Source organism: Delphinus delphis, chromosome 8, assembly GCF_949987515.2.
Source record: "Delphinus delphis chromosome 8, mDelDel1.2, whole genome shotgun sequence".
Taxonomy (NCBI): Eukaryota; Metazoa; Chordata; class Mammalia; order Artiodactyla; family Delphinidae; genus Delphinus; species Delphinus delphis.
The window spans coordinates 64,869,450-64,889,849 of NC_082690.1; the positions used below are offsets into that span (position 1 = coordinate 64,869,450).

Here is a 20,400-nt window from a genome sequence, read left to right on the forward strand (position 1 = left end):
AAGCCGCGGAGCCCGAACTTGCTGCTGGACCTGCGGAGACCCCAGCCTCGGCGCCCGGGCCCCCCCGCCTCTGCAGAAGAGTCCGCGCCGCCGCCGCCGCCGCCCCCGCCGGCCGCCGCCCCGAGAGTCCCGGAGCCGCCGCGCAGGCCCGCCGCCGCGGCCACCAGGCGCGCCCAGTCGCACGTGGCGGACCCGCCCCCTGGGCCGGCCGTGCCCTGGACTCCGCGGGCCCAGGTTCTCCGGTCCTCCGCCCCGGCCCCGTGGGCGCGATGAGCTTCCTGAGCCGGCAGCAGCCGCCGCCGCCCCTCCGCGCCGGGGCCTCGTGCACCTTGCGCCAGAAGCTGATCTTCTCGCCCAGCAGCGACTGTGAGGAGGAGGAGGAGGAAGAGGAGGAGGAAGGCAGTGGCCACAGCACCGGGGAGGACTCGGCCTTTCAGGAGCCTGACTCGCCGCTACCGCCCGCGCGGAGCCCCACAGAGCCCGGGCCCGAGCGCCGCCGCTCACCCGGCCCGGCCCCCGGCAGCCCCGGAGAGCTGGAGGAGGACATGCTGCTGCGGGGCGCCTGCCCAGGCGCGGACGCGGCGGGCGGCGGGGCCGAGGGCGACTCGTGGGAGGAAGAGGGCTTCGGCTCCTCGTCGCCGGTCAAGTCGCCTGCAGCCGCTTACTTTCTGGGCAGCTCGTTCTCGCCTGTGCGCTGCGGCGGCCCGGGGGATGCGTCCCCGCGGGGCTGCGGAGCGCGCGGGGCTGGCGAGGGCCCCTGCTCGCCGCTGCCCGACCACCCGGGCACCCCGCCCCACAAGACCTTCCGCAAGCTGCGGCTCTTCGACACGCCGCACACCCCCAAGGTGAGAGGACGCAGCTGCTGGGGCGCCCCGAGCCCGCGCCGGCCTAGCCTTTTAAAAAGGCAGTGGCGCCGGGAGCCGAGCGCGGCGCTGCCCGGGTTCGGTTACATAACCGCCGGGCCGCACCCGCGCTCGCTCTTCTGCGCCGCAACAAAAAAGTTGGCAGTCCCTCTTTTGGGCCCTGCCCAGAAGTTGTCCGTTAAGATTATGTAACTGAACAATGGGCCTCGTCTGGAACTTCATCTTTCAAGGGGGCTGATCGGCGCAGTCCAGGTGGCTGACGATTTAACGCCCGCCGAGTCGGGGCCTCCCCGAGCGTGGCAGCGGGGAGTGTGGCACCGATAACGTGGTTTGGAATGATGCTCGAGTGGTCCTGGCCCGACCACCTGACACTCCCGAGCGCCGCAGCCATCAGGTGGCTTTTAAACGCAGTGTTCTGTCCTGTAATTTGGGCGGCGCACGCAGGAGTTCGGTTAAAAAAAAAAATTCATGCGCTTATCGTTTCGTATCAGGTGGCCTTATGGGGGAAAGTTTGAGGTACGGAGGGAGACTGCGCTTCGACTTGGGAGAAAAGGCTGGCCTTCAAGCATTTACAGTCTTAAAAAGATTCGTAAATAACTAAGGGGTAGCGTTTAAGCCTCTTTCCGGACAGAATATTTATTGGGTAAGCGTTTGTTTACACCCTTGGGTTTGCAGTTCCCAAGTTTGGTCAGCCTAAGTGTCAGGATTAGGAACGTCCAACTGTTAAAAACCAGCATTGGTGTTGTTGCCTGGATCCTCAGGCTTTCATATACCGTTAATAAGGTATCTTAAAGAAGTAGCTGTTCAGCACCTGTTTGCTGAATGGCTAGTGAGTAAGCAGATGACCACTTCTAGAACTTTAGAAGTAACACAAGATTTTAAAACGGACACTTCCCGAAATTAAGACAGGTGCCGCATTTATAAGATTAGTGCAGGAAATGCACCTTTTTAAGTGAGTCAGTTTCAGTACCGTTACTAGTCATAAACCTCAGGAAGATGTGTGCTTTTGTGCTCTACTGTTTGCTAGCCGACTTGCCCAGGGCAAGATCCCTCTGGAAGTGAGGGGAGGAGTCCTACGGAGGAGGCTTTCAAAGCCCTACTTGGATGGGGGAGGGGAGCTTTTATGGGGCTCCCTGACTGCTTTCCACTTTTAGATGGATTGAAAGGTTTTGTTAACTTTTATCCTCTAGAATGAACTTAATTTTAGTCTGCATTTATATTCTTTTTAGGGTTAGAGACCTTACTTTACTTGGCCTTTTCAGAAAAGGTGGTTAGTATCCAGCTTCAGGCTCCTAAGTTAACCACTGTTTATTTTGCTTGAAAGATAACAAAGGCTTGTGTGTTGCTTTGACCTACACATTCAGCCTCGTGAGAGCCTTGTTGAAAGTTCGGTTGAGAAGGCCAGCTATAGCACTTGGATCCTAAACATTTTTTTCCCCCTCCTAGAGTTTGCTCTCCAAAGCTCGAGGAATCGATTCCAGTTCTGTTAAACTCCGAGGTGGTTCTCTATTCATGGATACAGAAAAGTCAGGAAAAAGGGAATTTGACATACGACAGACTCCTCAAGTGAATATTAATCCTTTTACTCCAGATTCTGTGTTACTTCATTCCTCAGGACAGTGTCGTAGAAGAAAGAGAACATACTGGAATGAGTAAGTTATTTATTATTCAACAGTGTGGTTCCCCAACCACCCAAGACTGGGTTGGTATACTTATTAAAGTTTCGTTTCAACTGAATGACATGGAAGTTTATGCACTGAGAATTTTCTCCATTATTAGCAGTTCTCAGTAATCACCTGTGGAAAAGAGTGGTATGGGAAAGGAAGGAATAAAGAGCCTAGATAGTAGGAAATCTGCTGGTGTCAAAATGAGACAGGCAGAGAAGGTTGATTTCCAAAGGCTTTAATTTTTATATGTGTGGTGGTGTTGGTGTATCTAAGCAAGAACATTTCCATCAGTTGAGCTGTATCTTGTCATTACAAAATTAAATGCTTTCTTTTCTGTTTTCATTCATTAAATTTTCATTTTGTTATATACCTGTCAGACAAAGTTTTGGATCTCTAGTTGATGTATCTGTCAGATATGTTGATGGAAAAAATAATATTTTTCAGTTCCTGTGGTGAAGACATGGAAGCCAGTGATTATGAGTTTGACGATGAAACAAGACCTGCTAAAGTAAATAGATTTTGATTTTATTGTTTTTGAAATTTGATTTTCTACGTCTTAACAAGCTACCACATATACATGTTAAATAAGCCACATATGCAAGCTACCATATATGCATGTTAAAACATAATTTTTAGGGAGGAGTCAAGATGGTGGAATAGGAGGATGCGGAATTTGTCACTCCTCACAAGTTCATCAAAAATGCGTCTACAAATGGAACAATTCCCACAGAGCACCTGCAAAACATAAGATATAATTTAAAAATTTCACACATAGTGCTATCACCATAGTGAAAAAGTCATTTTCATACCTTTGTATTTTATATATATATATATATATATATATATATATGGATACACTTTTTATTACAGAGAATTACAATTACTGAAAGCAACATGAAGTCACGGTATACAACAGAATTTCATGAGCTAGAGAAGATTGGCTCTGGAGAATTTGGTTCTGTGTTTAAATGTGTGAAGAGGCTGGATGGATGCATTTATGCCATAAAGCGATCAAAAAAGCCATTGGCTGGCTCTGTTGATGAGTATGTATTAAAGATTTTGTCTTCTCTTTTGTTCAGTATGATGTTACAAATGTTAAGGTTTTAGGTGGTCAATCATTGAATTTAATTCTCTAACGTTTGAGAAGTTGTAATGATTTAATCAGATCCATTTCATTTTGTGCCATTAGTTCTTACTGGACTTGGAAGAATAATATAAGGGGTCTGATCTTGGAGCCTAACTTAAATTTCTTATTTCTAGTGGCATCCATGAATTCATAGTGAAGTGGAGTTTCATCTTTTCTGAATTCTAGGGCCAGCAAGCTTCCTTCTTTCTAACATTCTTTAATGGAAGTCTATGGAAAAATCTGGTACAGAGTTTTAACTCCCTCTCTTTCAAGCAAGTTGTCCTTCAGCATAATGATAGATCCAGAAGTCAAGATTCTTTTATGAACTTTCAGATAAATTAACTCAGTTCAGGCTTGAATAAAAATGATTTACCATTCTCTTAATCTCAAACTTCTAGGCAGAACGCTTTGAGAGAAGTATATGCTCATGCAGTGCTTGGACAACATTCTCATGTAGTTCGATATTTCTCTGCATGGGCAGAAGATGACCATATGCTTATACAGAATGAATATTGTAACGGTGAGTAATATAATGGTTCCCTTGTAAACTCATAAGCTCAAGAAAATGAACACCAAGGAGATACTTCTTTTTATCTAAAGTCTTGCTCTAATTCTATATATCTTTTATCTCTTGTAAATTCAAAGATCAGAAGCCTGATCTTTGAATTTCAACATGAATTTCAAGTGCAAGTAATTCTTACGTAGAAGTTAGTATTGAAAACCTTGTTCTTGCGTGCATATTATATGTATGCCTGTTACTCAAATTAAACTGATTTTCTTGAGAGGACAGCAGCCTTGCCATATATATTTTGGTATCCCTAGCACTTAACATAGTGTGTGGGGGGGATATAGTAGTTAATAATCCAGGCTCCCTGCATCTAGCCTTCCCTTTCCATTTCATTTTATGTGCTGCTAAAACTGATATTGGTTACTCATAAAATGACAGTGACTCTCCATTGATACAAATTTAGCCATTTGTTGAATCTTGCTCCCCCTTCCATCTATCCAACCTAGTTTACCACTAGAATCCACTGAGATGTTTCTGTAAAGTAAGAGTTATGCTCTTTTAGTTCCCTAGTTGTGCCTCCCTCCCTCCTTCCCCCACTAAAACAAGCATTTATAGAGGTTTAACTTTGGACCTTTGTATAGCTTTGAATTTCATCAGGTCCTTCAGCAATCAACGTGTGTCCTTCCTTTTTTATTAAAGCTTTACCAGAGTCCCGGCCTCACTTCTGATTCTTACAGACAGCTGTTATTAAATACTTAAATCTTTATGTATGATGGATTTTTATTTCTGTATATCTTCAGTGAATATTAGAGAATTTAGAATTTAATGAACAGTCGAGTAGCAAAGATTATTTTTGTTGATTCTCATTTTTTCTTAAGACCAGCCATTTCATAGCTTGTGAATAAATAAGTGTTATAGGTAGTAGATTCAGGTTTTCTGTATTTGAAAACAAAACAGCAGTAAAAGACTCATTTGTCTTACCTGACTTCTCATTGAGTTGTCATTTTAATCTCCACCCTTGAAAGAATAAGTGCTCAGTGTACAGCATTGCTGCTATTTTGTTTCACACATCTGTTGAAATGTTTCTCTTCATACCATCAAAACATTTTTGAAGCTATCGCCCATGGCCTTGTGTTTCTTAACCTCCATTTTTTAGTAACTGCATTTAATAATAGTACAACTTTACCATAATACCTTCTCCCCTCCATATTTGCTAGATGCCGTCTCCTTTTAGTTTCTATCTGCCTCTCACCTTGTTGGATGTGCCTGGCTCTCTTAAGTATTTCAGCCACAGTCCAGATACATGGTTGTGTCATTCAGATGATTTTGAGAAAACTCTTGGGCCTGGGAGTTGGGAGGGAATGAGCCATCTTGCTAACCCTCTCAGATTACAGAGACCTTGTCCTGTAATAAAGTTAGATTATAAAATAATCTTTTGAAATAGTTTATTATTTTGGAGCATTGTAAAACACTTAAGGAATATGGATCTTTAGAAAACAAATAGACCTCTGTAAAATAAGACTGCCTCTTTGTATGGTTGTTTATTTTGCTTAGATGAAAGACAGTGAGGCTATCTAGATACATTTGTGAGCTCTTCTTTTGTTTCCCTTTTCCACCATTCTCTCCACATAAACCCTTGAATGTCCTAATAGGCCTGGTCTTTAGATCCTTTTCTACAGTTTCACAGGGAAGGATTCTGTTATCATTCATTTGTTGTGTTGATTAACTGATATCCTTTATCTTAACTGAATTTCCTTATTGTCTCAAACATCGTTTGCATTTTGAGCCTTTTTTCTTGGTTTGGTGATAGACTGAATTTCTACTCTTGATAAACAGGTGTAGAAAAATGTTGATAGATAGGGGAGGAGAACCTGAAATATCAGATCAATGGTTTGCTTTTCTCACCTCTTGCCCTTTCATCAACAAGATAGAAGAACTGGCCTAGCTGTAGTTGCTAGACCCACTAAAAAGCAGCCATGTTATTTCTTGGTAAGCTTGATCTAGGACTCCAAGCTCACCTGTCTGACAGGCTTCTTGACCTGCTCCCTCCTAGACCCCTCTTCTTCCTGCAGTTCAAGATTTGTTCAAGTTAAGTTCAGAAAACATACTTAATCCTAAGCTCTCCAGGTGTGTGATTTATTTATTTATTTTAAACACATTTGACGTTTTGTTATTCGGTCTTGTTCAAATTATAGGACCTCCTTTTCTGAGTAGTATATCATTGACCTGGATTTTATTACCTTGATTCTGATTTTATTATTCCCAACTAAGCTTTAAATGGAAGTGGTTTATTTATTTATTTATTACAATAACTCCTTGTTTCCTCTGAGACAGAATATAAACAAAGGTTTTAAGTATAAACTTAAAGTTTTTTAAAGTATAAACAAATTAGCTAATTGGTTTGACTGATTCTATAAAAGTAGGTTATGTTCTTATTCATAGTAAGGGTAGTATAAATTAAAACGATACTAAGATACTGTTTTTTACTTACAAAATTTTTAGACTCTGTTGTTAAGTGTGTGGGAAAACAGGTATTCTCACACATTAAACATGGGAGTATGAATTGGTACAGCCTTCTCTAAGGGGCACTCTATGTGTGTGTGTTATTGCCCCAGATTTATCTTCCAAATCCCCAGATTTACATAAGCTTATGCTAGCAGAATTTAAGTATTAGCCATTTTGAAATCAGAAACTGAGTGTACTGTTATTTTATGTGAGCTTTCAGAGGTAATCAGATCTTGGCACTGATGGTGTGAATACTAACTCTAAGCTCTTTTGCCAGATAAACAGAAATGGCCCTCTCAGCTACAGAAATTTATTCTATATGTAATAAAACACTGTTTCCCACACACACTGTGCATGTGTATATTACATTGTACATACCCTTTGACCCAGCAGTTTGTTTGTAGGAGATATACTAAATATGTGTGAAATGACCAATGTACGAAGTTATTCCCGCGACCACAGTATGTAGTATTAAAGGCTTGGAAATTATTTCTAAATGTCCATCAATTAGGGGATTGGTTAGTGTATTACCATTCAATTATACAGTGGAACTCTGTAGACACAAGAAAGAAAGGGGTAGTTTTGTATATTGGTAGAGAATGATCTTCAAGATAATGAAAATATGTTTTCGCTTGTGTAAAAAGGAGTTGAAAAGAATACGTAAGAAACTGATAACATTGATTTACTCTGGGAAAGAGAACCAGGTGCATTGCTGAAGTATGTATTCATAAGACAGAGACTTTACATTGTACTTTGTACCCATGTGAGTGTATTACCTACTGAAAGAATAAATAAAATTTGGATTTCACAAACAGGTTGAAGAGAATAGGTCCTATATAAAATGTCACTTTCTTGGTTGTGTGTGATCATACAGTAAAGATGGAAGAAAAATAATATTTCAGGAAGAAGAAGATTCTAATTTTTCTTGTGTTTGTTAGGTGGAAGTTTAGCTGATGCCATAAGTGAAAACTACAGAAGCATGAGTTACTTTACAGAAGCAGAGTTGAAGGATCTCCTTTTGCAAGTTGGCCGGGGCTTGAGGTATATTCATTCAATGTCTTTGGTTCACATGGATATAAAACCTAGTAAGTATTATAGATCCTCTGACCTGTGTTCTTTAGGGTTATAGAGAATAAATGACGTCATTAAAATAATATGGGAACATAAACATCTTACTTTGTTTTTTCATTGTTAGTTTTAAAAGATTTTTGACCCACTTATTAGTATTGTTTTATTTCCCATCACCTCTTCCCTTGTTATCCCAAATTTGAAATAACAAACTCACTTTTACTAAAAGTTAAAAATGTGCTGCATCTTATGGGAACCATGTAGTCTCGGAGTGGGACTTTGGGGAGACTAAAAGAACCTGTGTTTAAAGCCTGTCTCTTGTACTAGGCTATAGACCCATAATTTTAAATTAATGCTGGTGCCACTAACATGGTTATTAGAATAAAATGATAAATTTGAAAACATAGGTGCTACAAACCTGGAGGTATTTCTAGTCTGTAAAAGAAATAATAAAATTGTCACTGTATGACCCAGAAAACAAAATGATAGATGTATTGTGATTATAAATGTATTTAAAATGTTGCAGATAAATAAGCACTGGAGAGTTTAGGAACATAGTGGTTTTATTTTTTTTCTCTTTACCATTAGATCATTTTCAGCTAAAAATTGATTTTTATATATAAATGGCTCTAGTAGATCGACCATACTATGGCTCAGAACAACCTCATAGTATTCTTTCAAAGGCTTATGAGGTTTCAAACTGAAGATGCAGTGGTACGAATCAAGGTGTAGGCCTACATAATTTTATGTTAAACTGAAACAAAATTGTATTACAGAAGTAGTAATTAGTACATTGTAGAATATTTTAAAATATAGACAAGCTGGACAAAGAGAAAAATTAAATCCCCATTCTTCTATTAACCTTTGGAACTACAGTTATAATGTCAGTGCTACTAACAGGGTTATTAGAATAAACTGAGCTGTGAAGATGCTTTGAAAACTTATGTGCTGTACAAACATGGTGGTATTTCTAGCCTGTAAAATGCCATCAAAATGTTACTGTTTTATTCAGAAAACAAAATGGTACATGCGTTTAGATTGTCTTGCATTAAAAAAAGTATGCAGGGCTTTCCTGGTGGCGCAGTGGTTGAGAGTCCGCCTGCCGATGCAGGGGACACGGATTCGTGCCCCGGTCCGGGAGGATCCCACACGCCACGGAGCGGCTGGGCCCGTGAGCCATGGCCGCTGAGCCTGCGCGTCCGGAGCCTGTGCTCCGCAACGGGAGAGGCCACAACAGAGAGAGGCCCGCGTACTGCAAAAAAAAAAAAAAAAAAAAAGTATGCAGGTGAATCCTACACTAACATTTTAGTGCAAATTCCTCTCATTTAATCAAAAATAACATCATAATGTACATACTGTTTTATAACTTTTTTTTTTTCTTGGCGGTACGCGGGCCTCTCACTGTTGTGGCCTCTCCCGTTGCGGAGCACAGGCTCCGGACGCGCAGGCTCAGCGGCCATGGCTCACGGGCCCAGCCGCTCCGTGGCGTGTGGGATCCTCCCGGACCGGGGCACGAATCCGTGTCCCCTGCATCGGCAGGCGGACTCTCAACCACTGCGCCAACAGGGAAGCCCCATAACTTTTTTTTTTAAGACAACTGTCTCTACCTTTCCATTTCAGTAAATTTTTATCTCATCTAGTAGCCAGATCATATTAAAATTTTTCCTAGTTGACCAAAGTCCTTAATAGTTGATTCGTCCAAACTCATTTCCATTTTAGGACCATGCATTACACCAGGTTAAATCCATTTTTCTTTTTTAGGTTTTACCCTTCCCCAACTTAAATAATAAAAATAATACAGACCTTGTCTTGCAAGATATCCTTTCTTCTGGGTTTGACTGGTTGCTTCCTAGCTTATTCCTTTCTCTATCCTATAAATTAGAAGTTATAACTAAAAGGTTGATGTATTTAAGTTAAACATTGTAGGCTAGGTGTTTTTAAGTTGAATTTAATGAGGTGGTGTTTTTTTTCTTTTTTAATCTATGGAAATATGTGTGATTCACGGGAATTTAAATCATTTTGCACAACTTAGTTATATGAATTATGTGAAGGATTTTTTTACATTAACTTGCTAAAATGTTTATTTTCCAAAAGGAAAAACTATATTTGAACTGATGGCAGTTAACGTGGATCAGTAAGGTTTGCCCATACTCACTCATAGCTTGTATTAAATGTCAGACAAACATAGTGGATTCTTATATTACAAGTACAAAAGTTGAAAATATTAGGGTTTGTGAAGTTTTAAATTTACAAATATCACCATAAAATAAGTTGTCCTGTAAATAAAGCAAAATTGGAAAGATGACTCTAGTGAATGTAACATTTATAACTTATATACTATATTGATAAAACTACTAAAATAAAATCTGCCACTAAAACTTACGTTAATCATGAGCTTACCTGAATTAGAAAAAAAAAAAATGTGTACAGCAGAAATAATGAACCACAGAACCTCATTGGGATGTAGATGCTGTATGGTCAGCCAAACTCAATAGCTACATGACTTATTCTTTTCACACCAGCCTTGTAGCATTAGATTAAAATTTGTTCTTTGGCAGCATCACAAATTAGTATGTTAATTGCCTTTTGTATTATTTCTAAGTAATTAAAACTGCTGAAGATCAGTGTGTAGGTGACAAGGGTCTAATGCAATGGTTTCCAAGTGTTCAAGGACCAGTGCTAGGCCAGAAAATATATTCCTAGAAAATATAGTCCCAGTTCTTGTCCCCTGAGATTTTCATTCTCACTGAGTTTGGGGTAGAACACATAAGAATCTATATATTTAAAAGCTTTCTGGTTGATTCTGTTATATGACTTGTTTGTGAACTTTGGTTTAACTGTTAACTGTTAGTATGGCTAACCTAAATAACTGTTTGACAGGTAATATTTTCATATCTCGAACTTCAATCCCAAATGCTGCCTCTGAAGAAGGAGATGAAGATGACTGGGTATCCAACAAAGTTATGTTTAAAATAGGTAAGAAAGAAAAATAACCAGATTATTTCCTCAAAATAAAGAGGGAGAGGCTGGTTTGTTTTAATTCTTGACTGTATTTTTTCAATACTTCTAGGTGACCTTGGGCATGTAACAAGAATCTCTAGTCCGCAAGTTGAAGAGGGTGATAGCCGTTTTCTTGCAAATGAAGTTTTGCAGGAGGTAGTTTTTCTCCTTTAAGCCATTTGCTTTGTAATACTTAACCAGTTGCTAGAAAACTATAAATGCAGATGTACTGAAATTTTATGCTAATAACTTGTAGAAAGGTAATACAAAATAGAAAGTGTAAACTGTTAACTGTGGACGTATTTAATCTAGCGAAAGTCAGTAAAGGCAAAGATTTATCATATTCAGCAGTGGTGGAGTTGCAGTAAAAGAGAAATTTCCATACACTACTGGTGGAACTTTAAAATGGCATTGCCTTTTTGGGGATCAAAGTGTTAGTATTGGGACTTCCCTGGCAGTCCAGTGGTTAAGACTTCGCCTTCCAATGCAGGGGGTGTGGGTTCGATCCATTGTCAAGGAGCTAAGATCCCACATGCCTCGTGGCAAAACGTAAAACAGCAGCAATATTGTAACAAATTCAGTAAAGACTTTAAAAATTGTCCACATCAAAAAAATCTTAAAAAAAAAAATGTTAGTATCTTTCAACATTTTAAAATCATGTACGCTTTGACCCAAAATTTCCATTTCTAGGAGTCTCTCATTCAGAGATAGTCATATACAAGTAAATTGAGAATGATGTAAATATGTGTTTAGCAGTAAGGGAATGATTAAGTAAATTATGGCACATAGTTAATACTGCTATTTCAAAAAGAGTGTTGCAAAATATTTCTTGATAAGAGTTTTGAATGAAAATAGAACAAGTAGAAGTGTATGATTACATTGTTCTTTTTATATGTATATTTGTGTTTTATACGTATATGCGTATTTCTGACTTGTTGATATATGTATGTTTTGTATTTTCATATGAATGCCCCCAGGGGGATAGGAGTTTCTTCTGAGAGTTGAGCTGGGCTAGTGATAAAGAAGAGGCCTTTTAGAAATGCCTAAATACTTTTAGAAATGTATTTACTTTCCCACCCCAGAGTGTATATTATTTTATCATTAAAAAAATAATAATCTCCCCAAATTTAGCTTGTTCTCTGAATAGGTCCTAAACTTAAATGTGGCATTGGACATTTTAATTTCGTTTTATTTCTCACCCAAATCATCATTGAGGTGTAATCTTACTTTATTTTGGCCATTCTTATATTCCCTTAAGTTTCTTTTCTTTTTTTTTTTTTTTTTAATTTTACAGAACTATACTCATCTACCAAAGGCGGATATCTTTGCCCTTGCCCTCACAGTGGTATGTGCTGCTGGTGCTGAGCCTCTTCCCAGAAATGGAGACCAATGGCATGAAATCAGACAGGGTAGATTACCTCGGATTCCACAAGTGCTTTCCCAAGAATTTACAGAGTTGCTAAAAGTGAGCATTTTATATATGAGGCACTTTATTGACATGATTCAATATTTTATTTAATTGCATGCCTTTACATTAATTTTACTTCTCTTTTTAAGGTTATGATTCATCCAGATCCAGAGAGAAGACCTTCAGCAATGGCATTGGTAAAGCATTCAGTATTGCTGTCTGCTTCTAGGAAGAGTGCAGAACAATTACGAATAGAACTGAATGCTGAAAAGTTCAAAAATTCACTTTTGCAGAAGTAAGTGATGGGGTTTTTATTTGTTTTGTTTTTACTTTCTCATTTTTATTCTCAAATTTTAATGAGAGATGATTTAGGCTTTCCATCAGTGAGGAATATAGTGGCTTGGCATGTTATACGGTTAAAGATTGGGGATTTCTGCTTTACATTGGTATTTGACCTATAAATTGTGTTGTTTCTAAAGTTTGAAATTATGGACTTAAAAATTTTTTAAACTTGCATATATTTGCAGTGGTGATAAGCCCCAAATTGTCACAAAAACTAAAATGAGCAGGTATCAGTTTTTTCCCTCCACACTCTCAACATAAACTAACATTTTCCTTGAAACGTTCTATTCTACTTATTTATATGAAGGGATGAAATAAATGTCGATTAGGTTAGTAGATGATTCTCATATTTGCTCTGAATGACCTTTGACATTTTTGAAAACTGGTTGGAATGATCATTCTAATTCATTTGCTTTATTGCTGCCGTTTTGATTCTAACCTAATAAAACTGACTTGAAATATTTAAAGGTTCCTTTGCCATTAGTTTGATAGCCATCATAGTTCATATAAAGAGGAAGTAGAATTTTCCTTTTGTCTGTATTATGTAAAGAGATCTTCACAATACTGTATTTTTTCTTTCCTCAGTTGCATGAGTAATGATAACATGCAAAGATCTCCCAACTGATAATGTAGTTTGTATTTGGCCTCTTAGGTTCCCTTCCTAGGATTAATACAGTAGGTGAAAAGTCTTGTTTCCTATTTTTACGTTCTTAGAGAACTCAAGAAAGCCCAGATGGCAAAAGCTGCGGCTGAGGAAAGAGCACTCTTCACTGACCGGATGGCCACAAGGTCCACCACCCAGAGTAATAGAACATCTCGACTTATTGGAAAGAAAATGAACCGCTCTGTCAGCCTTACCATATACTGAACTACTCATTTCCCACCCCCCAAAAAAAACTGTGACAAGAGGAAGCTAGGTTGAAATCACTGCTAGAATCCAGTTTGCAATTACTTTCTCAATCGGTGTCAGTAGTTTTACTGAAATATGTTTTAGGACTTTTATTTGTGAATTACAGTTGAAAGCTGTATTTTGACCAGTGCTATATCAGGCTTTTGTCTAGTTTTACCAGTCTGTCTTCTGTAGGATGTCAGTCACTGTTGGATGTTACACCAGCCTTTCCAGGGTTAACCACTGTGGTGGTGTGCTGCTTATAGTTAGCTGTTGCATTGTAATAAAAGGTATCTGTCTCTGTAGTGACTTGTAAAAAAGGACTCAAGGGCTTTATTACATACCTATTCTCCCTTTGAAAAGGGAAATGCTAAGAGACTCAGTACTCCTCAGCCTTCAATGTACCTGTGTGTCAATCTTATATTTCTTTTTTTTAAATTGTGAATTATACTTGTATATCCCACTGGGAGCACTTTGTAGGCATTGCATGCACCATGGAATGATGATTCTGTGGAAGTACTGCCTTGTGAATTTGCTGCTATTTTAGTTGTGTCTTTGCTGTAAAATTGTAGCATTAAACAATCATCGTTGTTAATAGGCTTTCTTTTTAAAACAATTATGTGAAATATATAGCTGCTCTTGATGAAAAGCAGCTATTTGCCTTTTTTTTTTCTTTGAACTTTGAAGCTAGTGCATTGGAGAAATGCACCTCCCCCCCCTTTGGAATGCTGTATTAATGTAGTATAATATTACTGGTTTTGTACTTTTCCCTGATAATGCCCTTCCCTGACTCTTTTTAAAAAATGTTTCCTCCCTTCACCCAAGTTTTGTACTTGATTATATTGTTAGTCTGTTTTTTAAATGTTCTGCCTGGTTTCTCTTCAATATTTGTGTATATAAACTAATCTTGGTGATACTGTACATAGCTATTTGAAATGCCAGAATGACTTCTGACCCAAGCTTATCACAAAATATGTTTTATGTGTGATTAGCCATTTGACTAATAATACTGGCTAACAGATGTTGCAAAAAAATAGAATCTGTCTATTGTTTGTTTTTCTATTTTGGTTTAAAACATGTTTGCACTAGTCTGTTTGACTTGTGTTTTATTAACATTGATTGGCATATTAAAAGTCACTCTGAGCTTACTTTAATTGTCTAAATCTTTGTGATGCCTGTTTTCTACTAGTTTATCTCCATTATCACTACATTTTAAAATGTAGAGTGTAATGTATATGAAATACTAAAAGCAGAGGGCACATTTTTGACAGAATATGAAACACTGATTATTTAATGATGAGCTTTAGTCTACATTAGTTACATTTTGAGATTTAACAAAAATTTACCCATTAACCCTCAATGTTTTTTGTCATAAATAATATCTTTACATCACATTGCATATTATGCATTTGATCTGCTAGAAATATATAATGTGGTTTAAGATAGCTTTAGATTATTAAGTGAATATAATGGATAGGACTCAACTTTTTAATTTGAACTGAGTCACAGAAGAGTTTTGAAGTGGAGAGGGTTTTAACTCACTAAACTGGCCTGGATTTTAGAATTGAGAATGCAAGTTTAAGTGATTAACAGTGCTAATTCTATGTGACATCTTTTTCTGACATAGATTAGAACCAGAGAGTAAGCAGTGAAGGCCTTTTAGCAGGTAAAAATGAACATTGCAAGATCCTTGGGCTTTTTGATCATGGGTACATCATTTCTTTTGATTAGGGTCTATTTCTTTCTGCTATAAACATTTCTAACAAGCTTGATTATTTTAGCTTTTAAGCCCACGGCATGTTAAAAAGTACAATTTAGAGGCACTAGAGGAGTTGGTGCAGATAAATTAGATATAAAAGCTGACAGGTATGGAAGACAGAAAAAGCTTCATAGGCTGGAGCAGGTAATACATTTCAGCCACTGAGGACAAAGCTATAAGAAATATAATAATTGGTGTTTGTGAGCATCACTAAGTCGTTAATGTGCATTTTTCTAGTGCACTAGCTTCAAAGAAAAAAATTAGGTGTTTTTCATCAAGATTTGCAGTAAGTTTTTCACATTGTTTAAGAGTAGTAGATTGAGTAGGGAAAAAAATCTGATTTTCAAAGAGGGGATTCTGAGGCTCTCTGAAAACTGATCATGAGAATTGGGCTCATATTCAATACAGTGTACTTAGGTTAAGTGCCTTTTATGTACTAACTGGTAGACCAAGAAATAGTGTTTGTCCACTAGGGACCTGGGATAAAATAGAGGAGATTCATGTAAACACAAAACGACAATAAAATGTGGTAAGTGCTATGTTGGAGGGATGGCTCAAAGGACAATTTATGTACCTACACCTTGGGAGGAAGCTGGTGGCAGGTTAGAGAATGGATCGTGGGAATTAGGCTTAGATTGGCTTCAAGGCCATTGTACTAAATCAGTGTAAAAGTAAGGAGGGCCTGAACTAGGAGGTCTATGCATGGAAACAAGGGGATAGGATTTCATTAGATGGGCACACTGCACATTGAACAGGTTTTGTTTGTTTTTATAATGGAATAAGAACTTGTTAGCATAAGGTCAGAATTGGGAGAATCAGCTGCAAGTGCTAATATGGAAGCATTGAAGAATTTCCCAGAAAAATTAAAATGCAGAGGCCTGTTATTGTTTGAGACAGATATTTAACACTGATAAAATTACTTTTTTGGAAAGCTAACTTAAGTGAGGAAGAAAATTTTAAAATATTGATTATGCAGTTGAGTAGGAGGAATCCCATACTGCAGTTGACTACAAATTGAAACTGTTGCCTTACCTTTATCTTGCCAAGAATCCAAGGCAATCCCCTTTAATTAATGAACTAATGTCTTTTGAAGAGCCGATTCTTAAGTTTTGATTTTTTTACTCTGTTCCAGAGGGCAAGAAATGGTATTTTAAAAATTGGTAACAGCTGGGTTTGGGTAATGCTTTAGGCTGTCTCCTAATTCTTAAGCAGCAGCATCCTGACATTAGTTTTTCTTCCTCCCCAGTTCATATCCACAAAGCATCTCACTGACTTTAGCCAGCAGATCAAAGTTGTTGCGTCCTTCTGGTATTTTTATTTGTGAAATTATTTAAGGCCAGTTAAAGCAATCAACAAACAGGATGGATCAAAAGAAATTTTGGAAGTGTTTTGGATGCTGTGAAAATCATAATTGAAGCTTGGAACTAGGAATTTGGAGGAAACTGCCTCAGTATTTTGAAGGCATTGGTTTAACTGTAAAAAGCATCACTGAAACTGATTGACATTGTGGAGTGAGTGGATCTAGACATTTCTCCTGAAAACCTGGTTGTACTGTTAGACATTTCTCAAGCTCAGCAAAGTAGATTTTTATATAAATGCGAGAGTAAGACATCATTGAAACTGTCCCTCTCCCAACATTTAACTTTCAAAAACTTTGAGAGGCTTTCATCTGAACGTCATTGAACTTTTTTTTTCTTTGTGGCAGATGACCCTAATTTTCAATGCAGTTCAAAGGTCTCTGGAGTAAGGAAAAATATCTGTGTATGCTCTAGGAAGAGTTACCAGGAAAAGATGACATGTTCTGTCCAAACTTCATTAAACTAAGAGCCTAAGAAACCTCAGCCAGTCCAGCCCATGAAGAAAAATGCCTCAAAGAAACATTTATATTATAATTCATATTGTTTAGTTTTATATGGTTAATAAATATTTTGAAGAGCATATTCTTTGTTTTGAGTTTTGACATTCTTGAGGTAAGAAATGAGTTTCTAGGCCTGGAATTCCAGTTTATGGCTACCAATCCATTACACCAATGGGAAATGCAGGTTCAGTGTACAATGATTCCATTTAGGTTGATTATCTAGGAGAGGAGTTACCTTTCCACAGATTAGCATAGGGAGGCTCAGGTGAGTTCAGTAACTTAGGAACTCAATTTGGTAAGTAGGAGAACCGGAATTTCAACTCAGATCTCATAGCAAAGAATCATGCTTTTTCCAGACACGTGAAAGTTGAGGGCAACACTAATTAAAGGGCAGAGTGAGTCAGCAAAGGAGAACAGGAAGGAACAGTGTGAAAATTAGGAAAACTGGGAAGACTCTGGTATCGGCGAGACCAAGAGAGAAGTTTGAAGGAGAAACTGGTTAACTGTGACTGTATGCAGAAAAGATTAAGAAATGACTCAAAGCTCCATGAATCCATCTGAAGTTCACTAGATCTTCGGCAAGCAGTGTCAATGGAGGGGGAACAAAAGACAGGTTACAGTGAGTTGGGTGTAAATGGGAGATGGGCAAGTTGAGACAGCAAGTATAAATTATTTTTAAGAAAAATGGCTGAAAAAGCAGGGCAAGAGAGGAGAAGGCCATACAGCTGGAGAGGAATCTTTGGGTCTTGTGCTATCATTTATTGATCACCTATTATGTGCTAAATGTTTTCCATACATAATGTCATTAATCCTTATAAGAATTCTACACAAAAATCCCCATTATACACATGATATTTAGAGTGGTAAAACAAATTTCCCAGATGATATAGGTACAAAGATTCAGTTTTCAAACCAAAGTGTTTGGCTGTACTACTAGCCCAATTCATAGCAAGTCCTTTGAGCCTGGAGCAGAGGAAGAATGAGTGTGGATGAGACAAGTTTGGAAGTGTTTGGGGGAATGCAGGAAGTGGGGGAGGGGAATCCAGTCTGAGGCCTCTTATCGAGTCCCGTGAACTGAAAGTGCCTGTGCACAGATGCACACACGTGCGAGGAATGCTGCCCTACCCCACTGCATTCTTTCCTTCTAAATGAGAGAAATACATAGAGTATATACTATATAACCAATTAAAGCAAAGTTTCAAGGAATTTTTATGACTTAGGGAAATGTTTGAGTTATAATGTTAAAGTGAAAAAAAAATCAGGAAGCAAAATTGTATAAGGGATTTTTTTTTTAAAGCATTAAAAGAATGGAGGCCTAACAATGACTGTCATTTGAGCGGTGAGATTGTGGGGTATTTCCCACTCTTTTCTCCTTTATGAACCTTCTATATTTTAAACAATGAGCCTTTATTTTGTAATCAGAAAAAATACACTTTAAAAATGTTTGAAGTTATTAGCATGTGCAGTCAGTACAAATTGGGCAAGTCAGCCAGCTTGCAGAGACTTGTCCAGTGATCACACCTGCAGGCCCTAAAATTTCTGGTAATGAGACTATTCCCTTGAATCCAGGGGCACCTATGTGACCTGGGCTGGGTCAAATGGAGTTTCTCCTGGAACCCTGAAGTATCTCCATTTGCTATTAATATGTTGGCAAAGATGGGAAAGCCAGACTTTCCACTGCTTGGAAAAAGCCTATTGCAGGAGGAGAGAATGAACCAGCACAGAACCAGAACTGAGAAATGAGGAGAGCAAGATCTGACAGTGTTATCAGTCCCTGAAGCCAATCTTAGTTTGGTTCCATTACTGTATTTATTCCCCTTTTTGTCCTAAGCTATACTGAGGTGAGTCTCTGTTGCTTGTAATTAAAAGAGCTTGAGTGGTGCAACATATTTCTCTAAACTGACAGCCATGAATTAAATATTCTAGGCATTGTATGACTGAGAAGTGTATGCCAAAGATTCTAGGGTTCCTGATAAATCCCTTTGTTAAGGCTCCTGCTGTGTCAAGACTCGTGTGTGATGGCAGCAGACTCCTCAGTATCCCACCCTGGCCTGCCTCATTTTTTCTGGTTACATGTGGTTAGAGCATCAATTTTCTAGTGGTTCTTTTGTGTGAAGCACCATGCACAGCAGTTCCAGAAAGAATTCTGCTGATAGACTTGACCTCTCCTGAACAGGATTAGAAAACACACAGTTTTATTAACAGCTAAAGAGACTTACCCAGCCTGGTGATTTAGACAATAATTAGACTGTGCAGTCTGTTTTCCTGTCTGTATACACTATTGCTATGAGGTCAAAGATGCTTTTTTTTTTTTTTTTTGGTTGTGCTGTGCGTCATGCGGGATCTTAGTTACCTGACCAGGTATTGAACCCGTGCCCCCTTCATTGGGAGCACAGAGCCTTAACCACTGGACCGCCAGGGAAGTCCCAAAGATGTTGTTGTTGTTTTTTTTTTTTTTTTTGCGGTATGCGGGCCCCTCACTGCTGTGGCCCCTCCCGCTGCGGAGCACGGGCTCCGGACGCGCAGACCCAGCGGCCATGGCTCACAGGCCCAGCCGCTCTGCGGCATGAGGGATCCTCCCGTACCGGGGCACGAACCCGTGTCCCCTGCATCGGCAGGCGGACTCTCAAACACTGTGCCACCAGGGAAGCCCAACAAAGATGCTGTTTTTGAATGAAGAACCTGGAGATAAAAACCAGCGAGGAGTCTTAAATTTGTATTTGACATATAAATTTGGGAAAGGATGGTATTTACGCCTCTTCATTCAGAGAGGTGGAGGGAGTATTGAAGTTGGAGAAGGCAGAGGACCTAGTTCCCAAACAGATTCCTGGCTCCAGCTTTTTTTTTTTTTTTTTTTTTGGCCACACAGCGAAGCTTGCGGGATCTTAGTTCCCCCACCAGGGACTGAACCCGGGCCATGGCGGTAAAAATGCCGAGTCCTAACCCCTGGACTGCCAGGAAATTCCCTCCTGGCTCCAACATTGAATGGACTGAAGTACAGAGTAGAATTGCACCCAGTTTTACTTTGTCGATTACATTCTTTGGTTCAGTTTTTCAATCAACATGTATTTTGAGGACCTGCACTGTGCTGGGGATTACTAACTAGTGCTAGGCACTGAGCTACAAATACAAACAAGGTAATCCCCCACCCTCTCCATTGCACTCAGTTACATGGAGGTATTAGAAACATCTAACTATATATACAGTAAAATAAGTGCATTTGTTTTAACTTTAAAAAAAATTATTTTATTTATTTATTTATTTTTGGCTGCATTGGGTCTTCATTGCCGCGTGTGGGCTTTCTCTAGTTGTGGCGAGCGGGGGCTCCTCTTCGTTGCGGTGCGCGGGCTTCTCATTGTGGTGTCTTCTCTTGTTGCAGAGCACGTGCTCTAGGCTCACCGGCTTCA

General features: G+C 39.2%; 1 protein-coding gene across 1 annotated transcript; it reads left to right on the forward strand.

Moving 5' to 3' along the window:
• On the forward strand, positions 1-14,539 carry WEE1 (WEE1 G2 checkpoint kinase). Its single transcript, XM_060018480.1, has 11 exons — positions 1-845; positions 2,310-2,515; positions 2,975-3,038; positions 3,401-3,573; positions 4,055-4,176; positions 7,608-7,754; positions 10,618-10,713; positions 10,808-10,893; positions 12,032-12,202; positions 12,295-12,440; positions 13,202-14,539. The coding sequence occupies exons 1-11, from the start codon at positions 270-272 to the stop codon at positions 13,353-13,355; spliced, it is 1,941 nt and encodes a 646-aa protein (XP_059874463.1). The 5' UTR covers positions 1-269; the 3' UTR covers positions 13,356-14,539.
• Positions 14,540-20,400: the final 5,861 nt, after the last annotated feature.